Source organism: Pongo pygmaeus, chromosome 20, assembly GCF_028885625.2.
Source record: "Pongo pygmaeus isolate AG05252 chromosome 20, NHGRI_mPonPyg2-v2.0_pri, whole genome shotgun sequence".
In the NCBI taxonomy this organism is placed as follows: domain Eukaryota; kingdom Metazoa; phylum Chordata; class Mammalia; order Primates; family Hominidae; genus Pongo; species Pongo pygmaeus.
The window spans coordinates 1,954,736-1,977,608 of record NC_072393.2 but is presented as its reverse complement, the minus strand read 5'-3'; the positions used below and the strand labels follow the sequence as shown (position 1 = coordinate 1,977,608).

At 60.2% G+C, this 22,873-nt stretch overlaps 1 protein-coding gene across 2 annotated transcripts in view; it reads right to left on the bottom strand.

Annotated features, from left to right (window-relative positions):
* DOT1L (DOT1 like histone lysine methyltransferase) overlaps positions 1-22,873 on the bottom strand; it is a 70,648-nt gene that overhangs the window by 18,347 nt on the left and 29,428 nt on the right. For both annotated transcript variants that reach the window (XM_054465452.2, XM_054465451.2), the window contains exons 6-18: positions 21,248-21,342; positions 20,784-20,846; positions 15,349-15,404; positions 12,879-12,958; positions 8,010-8,078; positions 7,135-7,241; positions 5,857-5,898; positions 4,341-4,451; positions 3,996-4,230; positions 2,973-3,086; positions 2,365-2,456; positions 566-667; positions 227-364 (exon numbers count right to left, since the gene is read on the bottom strand). In XM_054465452.2, the coding sequence (XP_054321427.1) occupies positions 227-364; positions 566-667; positions 2,365-2,456; positions 2,973-3,086; positions 3,996-4,230; positions 4,341-4,451; positions 5,857-5,898; positions 7,135-7,241; positions 8,010-8,078; positions 12,879-12,958; positions 15,349-15,404; positions 20,784-20,846; positions 21,248-21,342 (1,304 nt within the window). The remainder of the gene's footprint in view (positions 1-226; positions 365-565; positions 668-2,364; positions 2,457-2,972; positions 3,087-3,995; positions 4,231-4,340; positions 4,452-5,856; positions 5,899-7,134; positions 7,242-8,009; positions 8,079-12,878; positions 12,959-15,348; positions 15,405-20,783; positions 20,847-21,247; positions 21,343-22,873) is intronic.

Sequence of the window (22,873 nt, the reverse complement as noted above, 5' to 3'; positions counted from 1 at the left end):
TGTGGCTCCATGACACCCAGGGCTGCTGAGAAACCATCCAGCCGAGGGGCCCAGGACTGCCTGCTGTGACGCGCTCGACAAGCTTTCACAGGTGGCGCGATTCGTCTGGGAACAAACCCCACGACAGAGGCGAGCCTTCCAGGGCCTCCCGCCCGCACACAGGACACACCCACCCAGGCAGGGCCCCTCTGGTTCCATGTCCCTGTTCCTGCGCTGCGGCACCCACCAGCTGCAAGCTCTGGCTGCGGAGCGCGCGGTTGTCCTGTTCCAGCTGCTCTGACTGCTCCCGCAGCTGCTGGTTATGGGCGGAGATCTCCTTCTGCGCTTGAATCAGGTCGTTGTAGGTCAGCGCCTTCACGCCCAGCTGGGGACACGGGGTGGGGTAGAGGTCATGCTGGTGGCCTCCAAGGTGAAGTAAGCCCCCAGGCATGACCACCCCTGCAGCCCAGCCCCTGGGACACAGCTGGACAGAGGCACAGACAGGAAGCCACAGGAAGCCATACCGACGGACGTGGGCCACCCCAGGCTGTGCCCCGGCTGCCACCTGCCCCCTGGGGTCCACTACCTCATCCAATTTTTGCTGGAACAGCCTCCTGATCTCCTCCTTCTGGGCTTGGCAGTGGCTGAGGAGCTGCTGAGCCGCGCCCAGGAGCTGGGCGTTCTTCTCCTGTAGGACAAACAGGGCAGGTGACTAAGGGCCAGGGCAGGTGACTGAGGGCCCACAGGGAGGGCCCACGCCCTGCCTCTCACGCTTCCCGCAGACGCGCTCAAGGACAGACATGCCTGAGGGGACCCACACCGGGCTGAGATGCCAAGAAACACTCAGGCCGCGGCGGGAGGGGACCAGCTCTGCATCAGGTTCACTGCAAAGAACTCTCGCCAGCTGGAGGGATGGCACCTGCCACCCCACCCGGACTCAGCCAGGGCAGCGCCCCCAGCCACGCAGAGGCCAGCCAATGCCAAGGAGTTTATCCTAAGGCAATACCAGGGGATGGACTTTTCACGTGGATCTGCAAGGAAGCCTTCTGCAGCGTAACAGCAAAAACTCAGCGTCCGGAGGCTCACCTCCAAGGGAAGACCCCAGGAGCCACTGACACCGGACAACCTTCAGACACCAGCAGAGAACAGGGCCCCGGCTCAGGCATGCTGTCAGCTACACAGGGAGCAATGCATGTGCATATATGCTGAAAGCACGCTATAAGCATTTTTTTTAAAGCAAAACCAAAGTCCAAAATGCAAACCAGGGCTCAGTGACAGCCGACCTTGTGGCTCCAATGGCTTCTGGAGTTATCTCTGGGCCACGAGAACTTCCACCCCATAGCCCGGCCCTAGCTCCCCACTGAGGCAGGTCCTCCGAGGCTCCCAGGGCGGGGCCCCACAGCCGGGACCTCAGGTGAAGGAAATCATGTATACAGTGGTCCATTTCCAGGACAAACTGCCTTGAATTGGCTTAGGTCAGCAAACTACAGAAGAGACAACATGTACTAGGCCCCTGCTTGGATCGCTGATGCCTGCTTGTCAGCCTCCCCTCCCCCCACGTCCCCCCGCTTAGTTGCCCTCACCTGAACCAAAGAAGTTTAGTCTAAGATGAAGGTTTACCAGTCTGCAAAAGAGCTGGCTTTGTCTGTTCTTATCAGCCTGCCCAGCTACTTAGATCATAAGTCAAATACCTGAAGAGCCCCTAAGCTGACTGGGATTGCAATGCACAAAATGCAGCAGGACAACCCTAAAGAAAACACCTACAGCTGGGCGGGTGGCTCACGCCTGTAATCCCAGCACTTCAGGAGGCCGAGGTGGGAGGATCACGAGATCAGGAGATCAAGACCATCCTGGCCAACACAGTGAAACCCCGTCTCTACTAAAAATACAAAAAATTAGCCGGATGTGGTGGTGGGTGTCTGTAGTCCCAGCTACTCAGGAGGCTGAGGCAGGAGAATGGCATGAACCCGGGAGGCGGAGCTTGCAGTGAGCCCAGATTGCACCACTGCACTCCAGCCCCTGCTGAACAACCAACAGGCAACATCCGGGAAGACTGTGACCTCACAGTACTCAGCCTTTGAGGAACCGGGGGAGGGATCTGTGCACTAGGGGGAAAGTTGCTTGTTCAAACTGTGCTGGGTGTGCCTATCAGATACCAGGTCTTGCAAAACCATGAATAAGAGTCTCATTTTCGCTGTTTTCCGGGTCTCTCAGTCCATTCTTTGGGTTTAAACAGGTAGGTCTGTTTCTCGCAGCAGGTGAGCAGAGGAGCGAGCCCACTCAGGCCTGCGCTCCAGGGCCTCTGCCACAGGGGACGGATGCCCAGGAACAGGAACGACCCACCTCTGTGCGGGAAGGCAGAACGCCAAGGGGGCCTGGACCCACCTTCTCGTGTCCCAGCAGCTCCTGCAGGCTGGCCTTGTACTGGGGGGTCTTTGTGTACGCCAGGAACTGCAGGTACTGGATCTTGAAGGACTCTGGGAAGAGAGACGGAACGCAGGTGAGACTGAGAGGGAACAGGGGGGAGCGGCCCTTGAGAATGAGTCCCAGGCCTCACCAAGTGTCGGGCGCTCATGAGGCAGGAGCTCAGCAGCGCCCAGCGGAGCCCACGCCACACACCCCAAGCTCGCAGAGCACTCAGGCCCTCTGACCCCTGCACAGCTGAGTGTTCACTGCCATCCTGGGCACTACAGGGCCCTGAGCAGCATCCCTGGCCTACACCCACCCCGTGCCAGCAGCACTCCTAAGTGATGACAACTGCAGATGTCCCAAGTGTCACCCAGCATCTCTTGGGTAAGACCTCAGACAACCCACGGGCTGCATCTGAGCCTCTACTGACCCCTGCAGCAGGCAGACCCCAACCCTGGGTGAACTTCAGTGCGGTCCAGCATGGGGGTCACGGGGGCTGCTGCGAGGTCAGTGTCACAACCCACGGTCCTCCTGGGATGACCCCAAGCCCAGAACCCTCTGCCAGACGCCTCGCGTGGGCTCACCTAGCAGCTTCTGCAGCGCGGGCGGGGTGGGCGCCACCAGCAGCGGGTTGGGGGAGTGCCGCTGCACGCTCGGAGGTAGCTGGTAGAACGGGCTGTGAGGGGATCTGTAGGCATCTGGGAGAGCGGAGGGCAGGCGTCAGCACGGGGCGGGTCAGGAGAGCAGAGGGCAGGCGTCAGCACGGGGCAGGTCGGGAGAGCAGAGGGCAGGCGTCAGCACGGGGCAGGTCGGGAGAGCAGAGGGCAGGCGTCAGCACGGGGCAGGTCGGGAGAGCAGAGGGCAGGCGTCAGCACGGGGCAGGTCGGGAGAGCAGAGGGCAGGCGTCAGCACGGGGCAGGTCGGGAGAGCAGAGGGCAGGCGTCAGCACGGGGCAGGTCGGGAGAGCAGAGGGCAGGCGTCAGCACGGGGCAGGTCGGGAGAGCAGAGGGCAGGCGTCAGCACGGGGCAGGTCGGGAGAGCAGAGGGCAGGCGTCAGCACGGGGCAGGTCGGGAGAGCAGAGGGCAGGCGTCAGCACGGGGCAGGTCGGGAGAGCAGAGGGCAGGCGTCAGCACGGGGCAGGTCGGGAGAGCAGAGGGCAGGCGTCAGCACGGGGCAGGTCGGGAGAGCAGAGGGCAGGCGTCAGCACGGGGCAGGTCGGGAGAGCAGAGGGCAGGCGTCAGCACGGGGCAGGTCGGGAGAGCAGAGGGCAGGCGTCAGCACGGGGCAGGTCGGGAGAGCAGAGGGCAGGCGTCAGCACGGGGCAGGTCGGGAGAGCAGAGGGCAGGCGTCAGCACGGGGCAGGTTGGGAGAGCAGAGGGCAGGCGTCAGCACGGGGTGGGTCAGGAGAGCGGAGGGCAGAGGCATCAGCACGGGGCAGGTGCCCAGCAACCCCTTAGGATGGGGCCACCCTGAAGGCACAGCCACACCAGGAAGGCTCCAGGGACACCCTGAACAGCCGGGGCTCAGGAGGGCGGCGTCCCAGCAAAGGGGACCCCAGGCATCTGCACTCGGGGAGAGCGGGGGCCGTGGCGCGGGGGTGGCTCACCCTGGGGCGAGGAAGCCGCCGTCTGAGACACGGTCTGAGCGTGCAGGGCATCCAGTGCAGTTTGGTTCTTCTTGGGCTTCCGCTCGGGGTTCGCAGTGTTCATCTTCTTGGGGCGCCCGCGCTTGCGGCCGGCCATCTTCCTCCCCTTCTTGTTTAGCTTCTTCTTGCGGGCTTTGGAGGGAGACGGCTTCTTCACGGTGGCTGCTCCCGCCTTCTCTTCCTCAGCACCAGAGTCCTGGAGGACACAAGGGAAGAACAGGGGTGGGCGCAGAGCCTTCTGCCAATGGGGTCTCCCGGGCAGGGGGCGGGTGCCCTCCAGCAGCAGGAGCCAGGCTGGGGCCTTACCATGGGGGCGTCGGCGGGGCCGGCCACCTTGCCCTCTGGGCCCTTAGTGGGCGTGGCCGCGTTGCTCTTGCTCTCACGCTGCTGGCGGCGCCGGGCTGCCTCCTGTTCCTCCTGGAAGGAGAGCAGGTTGAGCCACAGGAAGCCCCAGCGCTGCCCACAGCCCTCCTGCACCGAGAGGCACGTGGAGCTCAGACTCGAGGGGGCCACAGGCCCAACTCTGTCCACTGCAAGTCCTCTGTGGCAGCAATCAGGAAACTGAGGCCCAGAGACAGCAGTGGGCTGCTTGGGGCCCCGCAGGCCAGGACGTGACCCGTGGGCATGGATGACGGCATTCACAGCCACTCCCACAATCACAGAGGCTCATCAGTAAGAAGCCAGACTGTGAGCCAGAGAAAGAACCACATCCAAGACAGGAGACGAGAAGCCCCTCAGGCAGCAGGACCTAGAAGCCACAGCCCGCAGCCTCCCTGCCCTCTCCTCTCTTCGAAAGGCACTGAGGCCCACATGGGGGACGCCGCGCACAAGTTCTCTGATGTGAGAGTTAGTGGAGGGCGTGACCCACGGGAAGGAGAACACAGGGTGCGCCGGCCACCTCGGGCTGTTCCCTGCTCTCCAGGGAAGACCCACATCCCCCTAAGCATGGTGGGAAGGACAGAAGGCCCCCGAGGGGTACCACGCTCTGAGGCCGGGTCGGAGCCCAGCCCTGGCTACAAATCCAGGCAGTGACAGAGCCCTTCCTGTATGGGGTTCTCTGCACGCTGGTCTTGTCTGACCCTCCAAAACGAAAGGACGCCTGGACTAACATCCTCTCAGCTTTGGTGGCAAATAAGCAGGCAAATCTGAGGCTGCAGAAGCGCCAGCAGGCAGGGTGGCCACTGTGGCTCCCGAGCCAGGCTTTCCCACTGCTGCTTTAAGGTGGGAGAGGAGGGGACAGCCCTGCTTCCAAAGGTGCAGCGCATGCAGGGCGCAGGGGCCCAGGAGCTGCACTCTGCACCGAGGGTGGGACAAGCGCACATGTGTGGCACCCCACGCCTCAAGAGGGGGCAGCCAGCAGTGACACACAAGCTTTTCACCCACCCAGCCCTTCAGTGCAACTCACCCCACCACCAAACCTAAACCAAGCCACCTCCCCAAAAATAGGTATTAACAAGGAGAAGGATGGCCCAGACCAAACTATCAAACACAAGGCAAAGCATGGAGAGAAAGAGAGAGAGCGTGGGAGAGAGAGAGAAACAGAGAGGGAGGGTGGGAGAGAGAGAGAGATCGAATGGTGAGAGAAAAGGGCTGGGAGAGGAGAGGAAGAGGGGGAGGACAGAGAGGAAAGGGTAGGGAGAGGACCAGGAGTGACAGTGGGGAGGAGCAGGAAGGAGGCGGGAAAGGGCACTGGGCCGGACCCTGAAGGGCGGCAGGGCTGTGCTCCAGTCATGGCTCCTGAACCCGGCTGCGCACGGCTTTGCGTTTCCCCACATCAGTGCGTGCGTGTTATTAACCCAAGAGAAAAAACACACAAACTTACCCTGAGTTTTGGGTTTTTCAGACTAGAAAAATAGTTTTCAAGCTGAAAAGAAGAAAAAGAACCCTTATTAGAAGGGAGTCCCAATCTCTGTTCGGATTTGTCTGGACAACCAGGTAACATCAGCTCCCTGGACAGTGGAGGGGGAGGCTGTTCTGGTATCTGGGGACAGCAGGCATGCAGCTGGAGCCCCCCAGCAGCAAACGCGGATGTGACTAACCCAGCTGTGGCCAGGCGTCACCCTCAATTCACCAGCACGCGACGGGTGGGCGGGGCTGGTTTAAGCCTTCAGAACAGATACAGGGCCCTGGGATGTGTCTCTGCTTCTGGAAGAGGGAGGGCTTTCTGCACAAAAGCACCGCGCCCGCCTCAGAGGAGAAGGCGAGGGGCCGCGCCGAGAGCATCAGCGCCAGGGCAGCTGAAGCAGCAGCACTGCGTGGGGCTGGGGGCCACACAGTAGGCGAAGCCCCCAGAGCCTCAGCCTCAGCTCACCATGCCTCTCGTCCCAGGGCCCTTGGGGGAGCAGTGGGAGGGCAGGGTGCATCTGCCTGGGGCTGTCGGTCCCCAGACGGCACCAGCGCTCCCCAGGAAGGCTCTAGTGGAGGCTCCGAGCACTGGACAGTGAGGGTCCAGACACACCAGCACCACCGTAAGGAAAACCACCGCTACCCCAATAACAGGAACAGAGTGCCCAACCGAAGGACGGGAAAGAGACCAGAGGACGCCTCCCAGCCCTGGAGGGCCGGCGCTGCCCACATGCCAGGAGGCTCGGGATACTCATGCCGTGGGGGGAACCATCGTGGGAGGCAGGCAGGCTGCACACTGGCCCAGGGCCATGTCAGAGGACTCTGGGGAACACAGGGAGGGAAGAAGCATCCCAGACCCCACCCATGGACCCTGGTGTCTCCCCGCTCAGGACCCTCTCACATGGAGGGGAGCTGGGAACAGGGACGTGGGACTCCTATTCACAGGGGCCTCTGGATATGGCAGCCAGGACCCTTATGGTCACGCATCACTCTGATGGCCCCGCCCCACCCCAGGAGCTGAGCATAGACTAGGGGAGACAGCATTCAGCCCTCACCCAGGACACGCCCAGCGCCTGGGAGGACGCTGGTGGGTCCTGCGGTGTGAGCAGTACTGAAGGGCCTTGAGGAGCTGGGCCTGAGCTCAGGGGCGGGGGTCGTTGAGGGCTCTGGGGCCACATGAGAAAGGAGGGAGGTGTGACGTGGGCGGGGTGAAGGCCAGGACGGCCCTGCGGCTGGGGCACAGCGAGATACTCACTATGGTGCGGTCGATAGTGTGCAGGTAGTAGGAGACTGGCTTCCCCGTCCACGACACCGAGCCCTTCAGGGGCGAGAGCTCCACCACACGCATGATGGTGCCGATGTCTGCGGAAGCCACAGGTGAGGCTGGGCCTGCGCCTGCCCACAGCCCCTCCATGCAGACCTCACCCACCCAAGGGCAGGCGTGGGGACAGAAGCCTGAGCTGCACATCTTCCCTCTTCTCCCACACTGAGTCAGGCCACAGTGGCCCACAGAGGCCGGCCCAGGGAGGTGCACCATTCAACAACACCCGGCCTGGGCCCCTCTAACCTCAGAAAAACAGCCACAAACCCAGCTGAGTGGAATGGAAAAGGAGGGGGAGAAGATCTGGAAGCGACTTAGATCATGGCTGCAAGAATGGCCAGCACCCAGCAACACAGGCACCTCCTGGGTGGGCGCTCCTCAGGAAAGCCCCTCAGAGGAGGCTGTGCTGCCCCGCAGGGCCAGGAGCTGACAGAGCACGCAGCACAACGAGGCGGGCAGGGGAGGGGCCGGCTCCTTCCCACCGCGGGCCTGTCTCTGTCCACAAAAGTCCCGTAAATCTTTCACACCTCCCCTCAAAGCTGGGGTCTCCCCCAGGAGTGATTCTATCCCCATGGCATGCAGTGCTCTATGGGGACGTGTGTGGCTGTCGCGACCAGGAGTGCTCCTGGCATGGAGTGGGCGGACGCCAGGGACGCTGTTCAGCACCCTGCACTGCCCAGGACAGCCCCACCCCACAGAAGGATCCAGCCCCAGTGTCCACAGGGTCTAGGAAGAGGGACCTAAGAATACTGCATGTCAGATGGTTAAAATTACCCGTGTTAATCATTAACAACATGAAAGTTTCTTACCACTCAAGTTTCTACTGTTTATTCTGAAGTTCAGAGGTGCAAAGGGTTTCGAGGACACAATTCTGCCACCTGAAACACAGATACTGCTTACTGCCACACAGGGGAGAGGAAACAGAAGAGCAGACACCACTCAAGGTGACAGAGAAGGAACGACTACACGGAACACACACACGCTGGGCTCCGGGTCCTGTCCACCTGCCTACAAGCAACACTAGGAAACACCTTCCAAGTTTAAGCCTATCCTACAAATAACTTTCTTTTTTTTTTTTTTTTTGAGACAGAGTCTCCCAGCTCACTGCAACCTCCACCTCCCTGGTTCAAGCGGTTCTCCTGCCTCAGCCTCATGAGTAGCTGTGATTACAGGTGCGCACCACCACACCTGGCTAATTTTTGTATTTTTAGTAGAGAGCAGGTTTCACCCTGCTGGCCAGGCTTCTCTGGAACTCCTGACCTCAAGTGAGCCACCACGCCCAACCTCCTACAAATAATGCTTCTTTAAAAAACATTCTCGGCGGGATGCAGTGGCTCATGCCTGTAATCCCAGCACTTTGGGAGGCTGAGGCAGGTGGATCACCCGAGGCCAGCCTGGCTAACAGGGTAAAACCCTGTCTCTACTAAAAAAATACAAAAATTAGCCAGGTGTGGTGGCGCGCATCTATAATCCCAGCTACTCGGGAGGCTGAGCCAGAAGAATTACTTGAACTGGGAGGCGGAGGTTGCAGTGAGCTGAGATAGCGCCACTGCACTCCAGCATGAATGACAGAGTGAGACTCAATCCTCCCCCACCAAAAAAAACCCCGGGTGCGGTGGCTCACGCCTGTAATCCCAGCACTTTGGGAGGCCAAGGCCAGTGGATCACAAGGTCAGAAGACCAGGACCATCCTGGCTAACACCGTGAAACCCCGTCTCTACTAAAAATACAAAAAATTAGCTGGGCGTGGTGGCGGGCACCTGTAGTCCCAGCTACTCGGGAGGCTGAGGCAGGAGAATAGCGTGAACCCGGGAGGTGGAGCTTGCAGTGAGCTGAGATGGCGCCACTGCACTCCAGCCTGGATGATAGCGCAAGACTCTGTCTCAAAAAAAAAAAAAAGGGTGGGGGGGTTCTCAGGTCCTCACAAAATTGCAGCAGCCTGGACCCTGAGCCAGGGCTTCCCCACGTGAAATGGGCTCTGCAGAGGAACCTCCCGAAACAGGAGCAATTCAGCCCAGCTGGGGACGCGGCTGTGGAAGAGCCCTGGGCAGCCATTGCTACGAGATGTGTCCAGGAAAGGAGCTTGCGCTGTCCAACGTGATTCCCAGGATTTCCTGTTAAACGAGGAAGGCAAGGCCAGCCAACGTGTGTACAGCAGTTTCTTCAAAACCCACTACGCTGGCCGGGCGTGGTGGCTCACACCTATAATCCCAGCATTTTGGGAGGCCAAGGTGGGCAGATCACAAGGTCAAAAGATCCACACCAGCCTGGCCAACATGGTGAAACCCCATCTCTACTAAAAATACAAAAATTAGCCAGGGGTGGTGGCTTGTGCCTGTAATCCCAGCAACTCGGGAGGCTGAGGCAGGAGAATCACTTGAACCTGGGAGGTGGAAGCTGCAGTTGAGTCGAGATCGCGCCACTGCGCTCCAGCCTGGGCGATAGAGAGAGACTCTGCCTCAAAAGAAAAAAAAACCTACTACGCTGCCAGGCGCAGAGGCTCAGCCTGTAAACCCAGCATTGTGGGAGGCCAGGACGGGCAGATGGGCCAGAAGTTCCAGACCAGCCTGGGACATAGGGAGACCCCATCTCTACAAAAAATTAAAATAAAAAATTAGCTGGGCATGATGATGTGCATGCCTGTGATCCCAGCTACTCGGGAGGCTGGGGCAGGAGGATTACTTGAGCCCAGGAGGTCAAGGCTGCAGGGAGCTATGATCACACCAGTGCACTCCAGCCTGGGCCAAGGATAGAGACCCTGTCTCAAAAAAAAACAAAAACACAAAAAACTAAGGTTTGAGAGGCAGAAAGAGCAAACCCCCAAGCTGTACACAAACAGGAACAAAACCTAACTGTAGATGCAAACTGGAAAGAGTCATGCGAAAAGAATTATTTCAAATACCTGTGAACCCTGGGATTCTACCTGACTGTCAGTGATAAATGCAAAGACAAACAGACCGGATGGACACCTTCAGCCTCACTCTGACCGACACGGTGAAACCCCGTCTCTACTAAAAATACAAAAATGTTAGCCAGGCACCTGCAAGGCTGCTGCTAAGTGTCAGTATCACTATCAACAGTCACTATGGGGCCATTTTGTGTATGCTGCAGGAAGAACTTCGTGTTAATGCTTTTAGGAGCCAAACTTCGCAGGACTGAGAGAAACAGAGCCTTCTGTTTTTACATATATAAAGAAGGTAATCATAAAAGTCAAAATGTGGGCCAGGTGCAGTGGCTCACGCCTGTAACCCGGCACTTTGGGAGGCCAAGGCAGGCAGATCACGAGCTCAGGAGATTGAGAGCATCCTGGCTAACAAGGTGAAACCCCGTCTCTACTAAAAATACAAAAAAATTAGCCAGGTGTGGTGGTGGGCGCCTGTAGTCCCAGCTACTCGGGAGGCTGAGGCAGGAGAATGGCATGAACCTGGGAGGCGGAGCTTGCAGTGACCAGAAATTGCGCCACTGCACTCCAGCCTGGGCGACAGAGCGAGACTCCATCTCAAAAAAAAAAAAAAAATTAAAAGTCAAAATGGATCCATTTAAACACACGCACACCCCACCCCATCCCAGCTCTCCTCCCCTGGATGCTGCGCCAGCCCAGGCCTGGCATTCGACACACCACTCCCCTCAGGAGGAGCAGGAAGGGCGGTTCCAGGGCCAGGCTGGGCACACAGGTTAGGCCAGTATCCCTACGAGAGGACCTCAAACATGAGCAGGGCCATGTCTAATGGTTGCAGAGCCAGGCTAACAAATGCTCATGGGCACGTCTGGGACCATCAGGGCCCCTAGAATCAGCGCTGCTGGCCACCTGCCCTTCACTGGACATGTTCAAAACAGGGAGGGGCCGGACAGAAGACGCCACTGCAGTACCCTGACTCAGCCACCACATCTGAGCGTGCAGAGAAAGCTGGCGAGAAACAGCCAGAAGAGGCGTTCTAGGGCAGCGGGTACGGGGACCATGGAGGGGGTGACAGGAGCTGCCTGCAGGGTGCAGGGAGGCCCGCAGTGCTGCTGGGGTGTGGGGGCAACTGGGCAGGAAAGCATGGTGTCCTCGTGTGGTTCTAAGATAAGTCAGAAACACCACTGCCACACGCACACACACACACACACACACAGATATGCAAACAAACTCGCAAGGCACACAGACGCACACAGACGCAGGCATGCATGCACACACACAAACAAGCAGACACATAGACACGGAGGCACACGGGCACACACACAGGCATGCACACAGGCACAGACATGCAGACACAGGCACGCACGCACAGGCACGCACAGAGACACGCACACAGACACGCAGGCACACAGGCACACACACAGAGATACAGGCATGCACAGAGACACAGACACACACACACAGACACAGGCACACAAGCACCCCTCAAACCCCCAGGTTGTGGGGCATTGGTGCTGAAGGCAGCTGCAGACCCTCTGGGTTTTGTTTGGGAGGCCTGAGGAGCCCACCACAGTTCTCCCCTAGCCTCTGGAGGCCTCCCTAGAGAGGACAGGTGGGGAGCAGTTGGGAGGAAGAGGGGGTACCCCCAGAGCACCTGTCTTCGAGCCCAGCAGTGGCTTTGGAAGCCACGTCCGCCAGGGCACAGAGGAGGTGGTGCTTGCTGCAGGGGTTGGTGGAGAGCCTAGGAAGGCAGGCAGCACAATCTCCTCAAGAAGACCCCAAACCTGCCCTACGTCCTGCTGGAGGGCTGGCGGGGGTTGGGAGACAATGGCAGGCTCAGTCTCCATGTTTAGGGAAGGGACAATCCACAGAGTGTGGTCTGGGTCCCACCCTCAACTGCAAGACTGGAATCGATGTCATGGGCTGAGTTCTCTGCTCCTGAAACTACGCCAGGGCTTGGGGTTCAGAAAACAGCATGAAGGGCCCTGCATGGGCCTGGTGACCTTTCTCCGGAGGGAGAAAACAAAACAGCTGAGAGCCCCACTCCTGCTCAGTACGGATACCGAGTTCCATGTGCTTAGGTCAAGAATAAAGGGGACTCTTGCCCCTGGGTGGTCAGCTGGCCATAAGCAAGCTGCAGGCTCAACTCAAGAAGGTTCCAGGGCTGGGCACAATGGCTCACGCCTGTAATCCCAAAATTTTGGGAGGCCGACGCGGGCAGATCACCTGAGGTCGGGAGTTCGAGACCAGCGTGGTCAACATGGTGAAACCCCGTCTCTACTAAAAGTACAAAAATTAGCCAGGCATGGTGGCATGTGCCTGTAATCCCAGCTACTTGGGAGGCTGAGGCAGGAGAATTGCTTGAACCTGGGAGGCAGGTTGCAGTGAGCTGAGATCGTGCCACTGCACTCCAGCCTGGGGGACACAGTGAGACTCCGTCTCAAAAAGTAAATAAAATAAAAACAAAAATTAGCTGAGTATGGTGGCACAGACCCGTAGTCCCAGCTACTCGGGAGACTGGCGCACAAGAATCGCTTGAACCCAGGAGGCGGAGGTTGCAGTGAGCAGAGATTGTGCCACTACACTCCAGCCTGGGGGACAGAGCAAAACTGTCTCAATAAAAAAAGAAAAAAAAAGCATGAAGGAAGACCACCTGGCTCCAAGGGGACTAAAGACCCCAAGTCTGAGCTGCCTTCTGCAGGACACCCTGCGGGGACCTCCTGGCCGCCCTTCCTCAATCATGTCACACCAGCACAGACCGGCAAGGAGGGCGCCTTACCTTCCTTCATGTTTGCAAACCGCTCCTTCAGCTGGTGATCCACCTCAGGACCAAAGGCAAAATTATTCACAAATATAACACTGCAAAACAATACTCCAGTTCAGTGCCATGAAGGCTCCTCTCACGGGCACAGCCACCCGGCGCAGCCACCAACCGCTGCTGTCGGTGCTAGGCCCTGCCCACACCCGCCCGCCACCTCCAGGGCTGAGCCCACGCAGCCGAGCGCACGCCGTGGGTTTCAGGTGCAGGGAAAAGGCAACTGCGGCCTCTTCTGAGTGGGGCCAAAAACAGAGGGGGCGGGATTCGTGACCAAGTCTCTTATTGTGAATCTTGGAGTCCAGTGATCTGGGAAGGTTCACGAGCAGCCCACGCAAGGTGGGAAGAGCAGCCGTGAAGGACCCACAGGCCAAGGGAAGAAGGCGGGTGGCCAAAAACAGAGGCCCAGCACGGGGCTGGACTGCAACAGGGGGCGCCAAGCAGAGGCTCCCGCTCAACTGCTGCAGAGACCGCAGACAACGGGCCCCAGGTGAGGCGCCCCTGGCAGCGTTTCAGACACCCTGGCAAGGACAGGGGAACCAGAGGCTCCCTTGCAGGCTCAGCACAGCTTTCCCATCCTCAAATGAGGGTCCCGGGGCTGCCTGTGTTCCCCACTCAGGACCGCACTTAGGGAGGCTAGACGTGAGGTCGGCTGAGCTCAGGTGGCCAAGGTGGCTGAGCGGTGTGAGCCAGAAAGACCTGGGTAACTGGGTGTTCAGAGAAGGAAGCTCCATGATGCCCATCTCCAAAGCCACCACCATCGTGGTTCAGACCCAGGAAAGGGAAAAGAGGATGAGGCCAGATAAGAGTGCAAGGTCCCACAACCAGTGGGTAGCCTGTGGGAGGAGTCCCTCCTGGTCAAGACCTGCACGCTGTGCCCAGAGCCAGAGCAGGCTGAGCCTAGGGCTGGGTCTGCCTGACAAGGCAGCGAGGCTGGCAGCTCCTGGAGAGGAACTGTGAGAGCCTGGGCCGAGCCCAGATGTCAACGGGACGCCAGAAATCTCTCGGCTTCTTAAGAGTTTGTTACAAGACAGCAATCACAGCCTGACCGCTGCAGGTGCCCCTGCGCTCCCACCACCACCCCATGGTCAGCACGATTCCCTCCAGATGGCAGAACACCCGCCGGCGGGCACAGCGCCCCAACCCAAATGGAAGTTCACACAGGAAAGCAAACCTAGGAACCTTTTGGGAAAAGAAACCCCCATTTTCTACTTGTTCCCCAAACCTTGTCCGTGGGGGACACTCAACCACAAGCCACGAGCACACCCGAGGAAGAAAAGCACAGGGAAGACAGCAGGAGCGAGGGGGCGGGGAGGATGAGGGGTGCGGGGAGGACAAGGGGCATGGGGAGGATGAGGAATGCAGGGAGAAGGAGGGGCGCGGGGAGAATGAGGGGAGCGGGGAGGACGACAGGCGCAGGGAGGACGAGGAATGCAGGGAGAATGAGGAATACAGGGAAGATGACAGGCATGGGGAGGACGAGGAATACGGGGAAGACGAGGGGCGCGGGGAGGACGAGGAATGCGGGGAGGACGAGGAACGCGGGCAGGACGAGGAACGCGGGGAGGACGAGGAACGGGGGGAGGACGAGGAACGCGGAGAGGACGAGGAACGCGGGGAGGACGAGGAACGCGGGGAGGACGAGGAATGCGGGGAGGACGAGGGGCGCAGGGAGGACAAAGAATGCTGGGAGGATGAGGGGAGCAGGGAGGATGGCGGGACTGGGGGAGCAGGGCCCAGCCAGCTGCTGACCCCACCTCCCTGGCTGCCCTCACAAGCGCCTTGGGCCTCCAGGGTCCCTGGCAGACGCTGGAGCGCCGTGGCCACACCCAGGCTGGGCAGTGGAAAGCACGGGGGCCCAGCCCAGCCACACAGAGCCGGTGGCCACCAGGACAAACAGGTGGCTGTGGGGACGGACCTGGACAGTGCCCTGAACTCCCGGGCCCAGGTGCGAGGTGGCGCGGAAGGGCAAGCCCAGGCAGTGCAGAGATGGCTTTTGGGACCAGGAGGGGCCACTCCCTCGAGCAGCCCTCATCGCGCTGTGTGGGTGTAAGCCACTCCAGAAGGGATGGATGGAGACAGGAAGACCCCCAGACCAAGCCTGGGCGGGGAGGAGGCCCAGGAACCCAGGCGAGAGGGGCCCACAGTGTCCCAAAGTCAAGGGGGCAGGCAGCAGGAACGGGCTCACTGCCAGCAGGGTCTGCAGGGCCGACAGGGGCTCTGCTGGGCACGTCTGCTCTGCGCGCCCGCAGAGGGAGATCCAGCATGAGGGAAAGGCACCCTTCCTGAAGGCACCCTTCCTGTCCCCACCGGCCTCTTTCCTGCCACAGCCAGCACAGGAGCCGAGTGACTGCTCCCGGTCCCCGGCGCCACAGCCACCACCCGCCTGTGAGTGCACACCCCACATGCCCTGCATGCCCCACGCTGGCCATACCTCGTGTTGGCGATTCGCTCCCTCCACTCTTCTGAGAGGAAATCGCCTCTCTCCAACTGAAAGAGGAAACAGGCGTGAGCGCGGACCCCTGGCCTCCCTGGCACCCCCAGCCCGCCCAGCCCCTGTGAAGAAAGAATGGAATGAACACAGCTCCGCTTGCAGTGAAGGAGCAGGAGGAGGCCCAGGCCCCACCAGCTGCAGCCCTGGGAGCTGCAGGCAGAAGGGCCCGTGAGAGGGATGCGCAGAGAACGGGCAGGACCTCCTGAGAAGCCGAGACAGATCCTCGTGCTCCAGCATCCGCTTGGGGAGGCCAGGCCCAGCCAAGGGGACTGCGACCACACCAACACACACCTGGAAGCCACGCTGCAGTCTCCTAGAAACGTAAGCTCAAAATCAGGGGCTGCAGCCAATCCCAGGACCAGAGGCGGCCAGCAGGGGCACCCCGAGGCAGGGCCTGCAGTCCCCACCATGCTGGGCTCCAGACAGGGCCTGAGGGAGGCCGCGAGGAGCTGGGGGGCACTCTCCACGGCAGGCAGCGACACTTGGCCAGGCTGAAAAGCCTAGCACCGAGCTCTGTCCCTCCCTCACCAACCACAAGCAACATGCACACAGGGAAGCTGAGCCGCCAGTCCCTGGGGGTGTCTGCCCTGAGCACCGCTGACAGCCTGCTAAGAGCAGCGCTGTCCCCACAGCTCCACGCCACACTCACAGCAAGGCCAGCTGCAGCCCGACGCCAGTCCACCTCCAGACCTCAAGACCTGGCACCGTCCAGGAGAAAACACCTCTTATTAACCCAGCTGTCCAACACGGTAGCATCTGGACAACCAAGACACTGCCTTTCAAATCCTTCAAAAATACTACCATCTCCACTCCCAGGAGAAATAAAAACATGTCCACACAAAAGCCCGGACACAAATGCCTCCAAAAGCCAACACAACTCACCACAGCCAAAAGGTGGAAGCAGCCAGTGTCTATCAGTAGACGAAAGATCAACACAGCACAGTGAGGTCGCGCACACATGGAAGCAGGACCCCACTAGGCTCCAACCCAGGCCACAGCGCAGATGCACCTTGAGGACGTCACGCTCAGTGAGAGACGCCGGACACAAAAGGCCACGCAGTGTGTGATCCTGTTTCTGTGAAATGTCCAGGATAGGCCCATCCAGAGACAGGAAGGGGATTCATGCTGGGGGCTGGAGTAGTTGGGGGTGAGGGCACCTGAGTCACGGTAGAAGCCCACACCGGCACCCCAAGAGCCGAGGGAGGACCAGTGACACTCCTTTTCGCACAACAGCCACAGGCCTGGTGTCCCACCCAGTGTCTCTCAGGATGGGGAGGGAGTCCCTGAGCAGAGAGGGTAACACAAGCAAGCCGCTGCCCCAAGCAACAGGGTGGCCCACCCACCCAGCCCCAGAGAGACAGGGACACCCCCCCCCAGGCCCAGAGGACAGGGCCACTCGTCCACCCAGACGCAGATCCAGAGGGCAGGGCCACCCGCCCTGGCCAGGAGCAGCTGCACATCCTCCGCTCTCCAAGGCCAGGGGCAGCCCCCAGGAGGGGAGGAGACGGGATGGGAGGTGTGTAGACGAGCCATCCTGAGCCTCTGCAGGTGCTGGGCCACCCCCCACACCCATCTCCTCCCTCTCCACACCTGACAGACCCTCTGAACATCCCTCATTCTCCGTGGACAAGCCACCCAGGAAATGACTCAAATCCCAAGTCCTGAGCAGCACTAAGCAGATCCGGGCTCGTACCGCAGGCCTGGGGCTGGGAACCCTCCCTGGGGTCCCCCACACTCCATGACAGGACAGGCTCTGGGGCCAAAACTGTTCCTACAAACACCATGGTTTATACGCAACCCTGCTTCCCTCTGGAGTCTGGAATCCCGGCCCCATAGGAAGCGGGGGTCTGAGTCTCTAGGAGCCTCCTTGGTGACGCTGCTTAGGCAGGAGGACTTGGAGCCTCCCAAGCGGAGCACGGGCAAAGCCACAGAGAGTTGCTCCGAGGGTTTCCTCCAACATCAGAATGCAAGTTTCCATCAGAAAGGGCAGGGAACAGTCAGGTGGAAGCCCCTCTGACCCACCCTCTGCAGCAGGGCTGGCTGTAAACAGGACGGATGCCAGAGGCAGAGGCTGGTACTGACACCTGCCTTCCCCACCACCGGGTTCTTTCTGACAGGTGTTGCCAAAGCCATAAGAGAGAAGAATGCCATCCTTTCCCCCAAATCATGCTCCCAGACACATCTCAGGAGCCACTGGCCTGACCATGAGCACCTAAACCTGCACGGAATCCAGACCACGAATGCAGTTCCACGCCAGGAGCGCCTGCGCCACACTAGACACCACGCTGCTCAGCCGTGTCATGGACCCAGGCCCCAGGAGGCAGGGTGCTGACCCCAACCCTGACAAGATGAGGCAGAAGGGGGAGCAGTGCTGGGGCAGCCCCACCACCCGACAGCCACCCTCTCCTGAGCAAGGCTCAGCCCAGCCAGACCACGCGGAGGAAGGCACCATGGCGCCCTCCTGGCCATCACTGGGAACCATGGCGAGGGCTTCCATCCTCTGTGCTGGGATCTGTGTGGCCCTCCTGCCACAGCCAGGAACCCACGTGGGAACTTCCGGCCAGAGTGCAGGTGGACCCAGAACCCAGGACACCACACAGCTTCCCCTGTGGGCACGGCATTTGGGAACAATCACCATGAGAAAGGGAAGGAGAGCCAGGCCCGCAGCTCTGGGTGCGCAAGTCCTGGTCAAAGACAGCAGAACAGAAGCCGAGGGAGCGCCACCCAGAGACCAAACCAGACAGGCATGGCCGCAAGGAAGCACCACAGGCCATGGCTCCCACCACGGCAGAAAACCCCTCAGCAGCCCATCAGCCAGCAGAATCCCGCCTTGGATAAACAGAATCGCACGCCGACCAAGGGGGACGCATTCAACACTGGAAACCCATCACAGCAACAGGATGAGGAATGGAAACCACAGCACCGCGCTGACACCAAAAGCAGCAACGAAAAAACGGGCGCTGCATACTCAGGACCACGGGCTTATCCTCCACCCGAGGGAGAGCATCCACACAAGCCCGCCACTAACACCGTGCTCTGCCGCTAACACCGTGCTCCGCGGCCAGGGGCTCAGCTGCCCGCCAAGAGCAGGGCAGGGAAGGGTAACCATCTTGCCCCCGCGACTCACATCGCTGGGAAATGCCAGCGCCAGCCAGCACGAGGGGACGGGAAAGGGAGAGGAAAGGGACATGGACTGCTAAGGAAAAGGCAAAGCTCCGTGTTTGCAGGCGACACAACTGTCAACGTAGAAAACCCCAAGGAGGCCAGGCACGGTGGCTCATGCCTGTCATCCCAGCACTTTGGGAGGCAGAGGCAGGCGGATCACAAGGTCAGGAATTTGAGACCAGCCTGACCAACATGGTGAAACCCCGTCCCTACTAAAAATACAAAAATTAGCTGGGCGTGGTGGCACGTGCCTTTAATTCCAGCTACTCAGGAGGCTAAGGCAGGAGAATCACTTGAACCCAGGGGGCGGAGGCTACAGTGAGCCGAGATCGCGCCACTGCCCTCCAGCCTGGGCGATAGAGCAAGACTTTCTTTCACACACACACACACACAATGCGTCCAAACTCCTGGGCTCCTCCAAAAGGTTCATCTGCCAGACCACCATAGCCAGGACACCCAGGGCAGAACCAGCTGGCAAGGGCTCCTGACCCCGGTCAGGGCCACCAGGGATCGGGGCCCCGCACCCTGACACTGGCCTTCACTTGTGCTGTGGGACAGTGCGGAGGGGTCTGAGCTGGGGGCCAGGGGCGCATGCTAGGCAGGACGCACGCCCACTAGTGGCAATGACAGGAATGTTGAGGCCTCACAGAGATCCGAGGAAGGCCCTGGCTGACAGGCCCACAGAGGGCGCCTCAGCAGGGAGCTCCAGACAGACGGGCGGGTGGGCACACAGCCCCGGCCACACCTCCACGCATCCTGCTGAGGAGACAGTGAGGGGCGGGCACCACCTGGGAGGGGACTGGAACTGTATGCCACCTGTGTCCCTCATGCATCCCTCTGAACTGTGACAGTCGAATGACAACAGGACCCCTGAACACTTTGTTTCTGTTGCTTCTGCAAACTTGCGGATTCCACCCAGGAACTGGGTCGTCACAGGCACCTGGGATCACGAGTTGGCCTTGCCATGTTCCGTCCTGAGCCACTCTGCTGGGCAGCTTAGCGACCCCTGCGCCATCGTCCTCCCAGGGTGGTGACCTGGCGCCCACCCCACCCAGCACTCCTTCTGCCTTGTAAGGGAAGCTTCTCAGGACTCAAGGGGCTGCGGGCTCTGGGGCTCGAGGGGCTGTGGGCTCTGTACTCCAGGGGCTCCAGGTCTAGAACAGGAAGCATCCACCCTCCTGCAGTCCCCAGATCCCAAGCCACCCTCCAATCCACATCACAGGAGCAGCTGCACCAGCACCAAACCCACACCCCACAAGGGCGGGGAGGGGATGGAGTCGACAGGTCTGGGACATCGCTGGGAGGCAGAGCCGATGGGCCCGGGGCGCCGTCAGCCTCCACCACAGGTGGGCGCCTGAGCAGCTGGGACTGTGAGGAGGAGCATACAGGTCAAGGAAGGACCCAGCTCTGCAGGCCTCTGTGTGGAAAGGACCAGGGCGGAGCCTGGTGTCTAAGGACTCAGCATGGGGTGGGAAGGAATTCCCAGGAGGATGCAGGAGCGGTGGCTACTCCTGGAAGCTCTGGCCCAGTAATCACCCAACCTGGGTCAGGAAAACTGTCCTTCCTGCTCCCTAAAGAGCATCCCCTTCCCACCCCCACACCCATCCCACTGCCACTCAGCCATCGACAGGAGAGCACATACCCCACAGGGAGGGCCACACACGGCGCCATCCACAGGGTCCATGGGAGGAGCGCCCCAGACCGCATGACGACAGGGCGGAGGGATGGCCACACGCGGCGCCATCCACAGGGTCCATGGGAGGAGCGCCTCAGACCGCATTACAACAGGGCGGGAGAAAACACTGCCCACCCCGAGGTTGCCGGCTTGTCATGAAGAACACGGCGCTGAGGACCAGGAACCCGTCCAAACAAGGCTGTCCCCAGTGAGGGATGACACCCCAAGGATGCCGCAGCTGGCCCAGAACCCAGCCCGTCCCACAGGCCTCCGCTCCGTGGAGCCCTGAGCCCATTCCCTGCACCGCCTCTGTGCACCGCATGCCGCCGAGGGACAGAAGCCATGTCAGAGAGGACGGGAGGGACGGCACCAAGAGAGGCGCCTGCTGCTGGCTCGGAGGCCACACCCAAGCAGCCCTACGAGAACCAGAGGGGACTCCAGGGGGCACACCATGTGCCAACAGCCATGTGCCAACATCAGCAAGAAAGGAGGGGCTGAGAGGAGGGTGGGGGCGGGGCGGAGCGATGGCACTCACTGTGTATTCTGCATGCTTTTTTCCATACCATTTCATCCACTTCCTGAACTCGCGGTCCATGGTCTGAAGGAAGGAAACCAAACGCCCGTTACAAACTCTCAGGGCAACAGGGCCTCCATGCGCCTGCCTGGGCAGGCCACCCAAACACCCTGCTTCTCGGAGGGCTGTGCCACGAGGTGGAGCTGAGCACCTCCCGCCTCACTTGTGGCATGTGCCATGAAACAGGCTCGGAGACTCCCCCGCAGCGCTTGGACAGGCCTGGAGGGCCGGCCTGTAATGGGCCGTGAGGGCGACCGGGTGCCCTATTCACAGGCACACCCTGCAGGCAGCCAAGACGTCTCGGGCCCGGAAAGAATGCCACCCAGACTCGGAAGTCCCACGGCAGTGGGGTGCAGGCACCCAGGGCGTCACTTTCTCTGATGGTCCCCTGCCTCCAACACACCCCAGCCCCCAGATCCGCTCACCTCCGCATACTTGGCCGGGATGTCTGCTTTCTCGACGCCATAGTGATGTTTGCAGTTGGTGGCAGCGGCGACCTGGAGCACGACCTGGCCCACACCTGTGATCAGACAGATCCATCAGATACCACACGGCGCTCAGAGGCCACCCGGGAGGCCATGCCCAGCTCGGGGACAGAGGCCACAAGAATGGGGCTATGAAGACCCACAGGGGAGGCCACAGTCTCCACACATATCTGATGCTCCGAGGCCACTCAGGATCCTTCCCAGAGACCGGGCCCCCGGCAGAGCCCCCACGAGGGGACGGTCATCACAACGCGTCATCCATGGACATCACTTGGTGGCCCCCGAAACCAGAATCCATTTGGAGTCTCAGGGCCCCATGTGATGTTCACTGTTCAGACAGGGCTGCCCGAGACTTGGCAGGTCTGGAAAGGCTGCCGTCCACCTCAAATTATCCCCACATCACCAGCACACAGACACACAGCAACCTGGCTGATAAAATCTCATGGCACCCCAGGAAGGCTCATGAGCGGGATCTGACTGAGGCTCAGTGTGGGGTGGGAGAGGCAGTGAGGAGTCCCCTGCAGCCAGGACAGTCTCCCGGCCGCTGCGGTTTCACAGCATCAGCACACAACCCAGCAACACCCGGCTCTAAGGGAGAAGGAGGGAACAGGGGCTGCAGATATGCCAGCGCCAGGAGGGTGGAGGCAGCGGCGCACACCAGGGGTGTCAAGCCGCCTCTCCTCCCCTGCTCGGCAGCTCTGTGCTCCAGGGAACAGGCAGGAACCACGGAGCGACCACGACGGGCACAGACCGCCGCCACCGCACCAGTGGGAAGAGAAGCACACAGAGACAGGAGGCCAGGGCCGGGCCCACAAGTGCTAGGCCGTCATCATCTAAAACATACAAGCCTTTTCAATTTTTTGTCTTTGAGACAGGGTCTGATTCTGTCACCCAGGCTGGACTGCAGTGGTGTGATCCTGGCTCACTGCAGCCTCAACCTCTTGGGCTCAAGCGATCCTCCCACCTCAGCCTCCCAAAGCATTGGGATTACAGGCAGAAGCCAACGAGCCCGGCCAGATATGCCTTTTTTTTTTTTTTTTTTTTGAGACGGAGTCTTACTCTGTCACCCAGGCCAGAGTGCAGTGATGCGATCTCATCTCACCACAACCTCCACCTCCAAAGTTCAAGCAATTCTCCTGCCTCAGCCTCCCAAGTAGCTGGGATTACAGGCACGCGCCACCACACCCAACTGATTTTTGTCCTCTTAGTGGAGAGAAGGTTTCACCATGTTGGCCAGGCTGGTCTCAAACTCCTGACCTCAGGAGCTCAGATCCGCCTGCTTTGGCCTCCCAAAGTGCTGGGATTACAGGCGTGAGCCACCACGCCCAACCAATATACATTCTTTTCATTGCATTTTTTAAATTTGAAAATAAATTTAAATAAATAAACAGAGACGAGGTCTTGCTATGCTGACCAGCCTGGTCTTGAACTCCCAGCCTCAAGCGACCCTCCCATCTCAGCCTTCCAAGTGCTAAGATGACAGGCATGAGCTGCCACAGCCGGTCTGTGCAAAGTCCTCTTGGTCCCTGCCCCTGGGGCCCCTCCCCCACGTCAAAGCCAGGACTG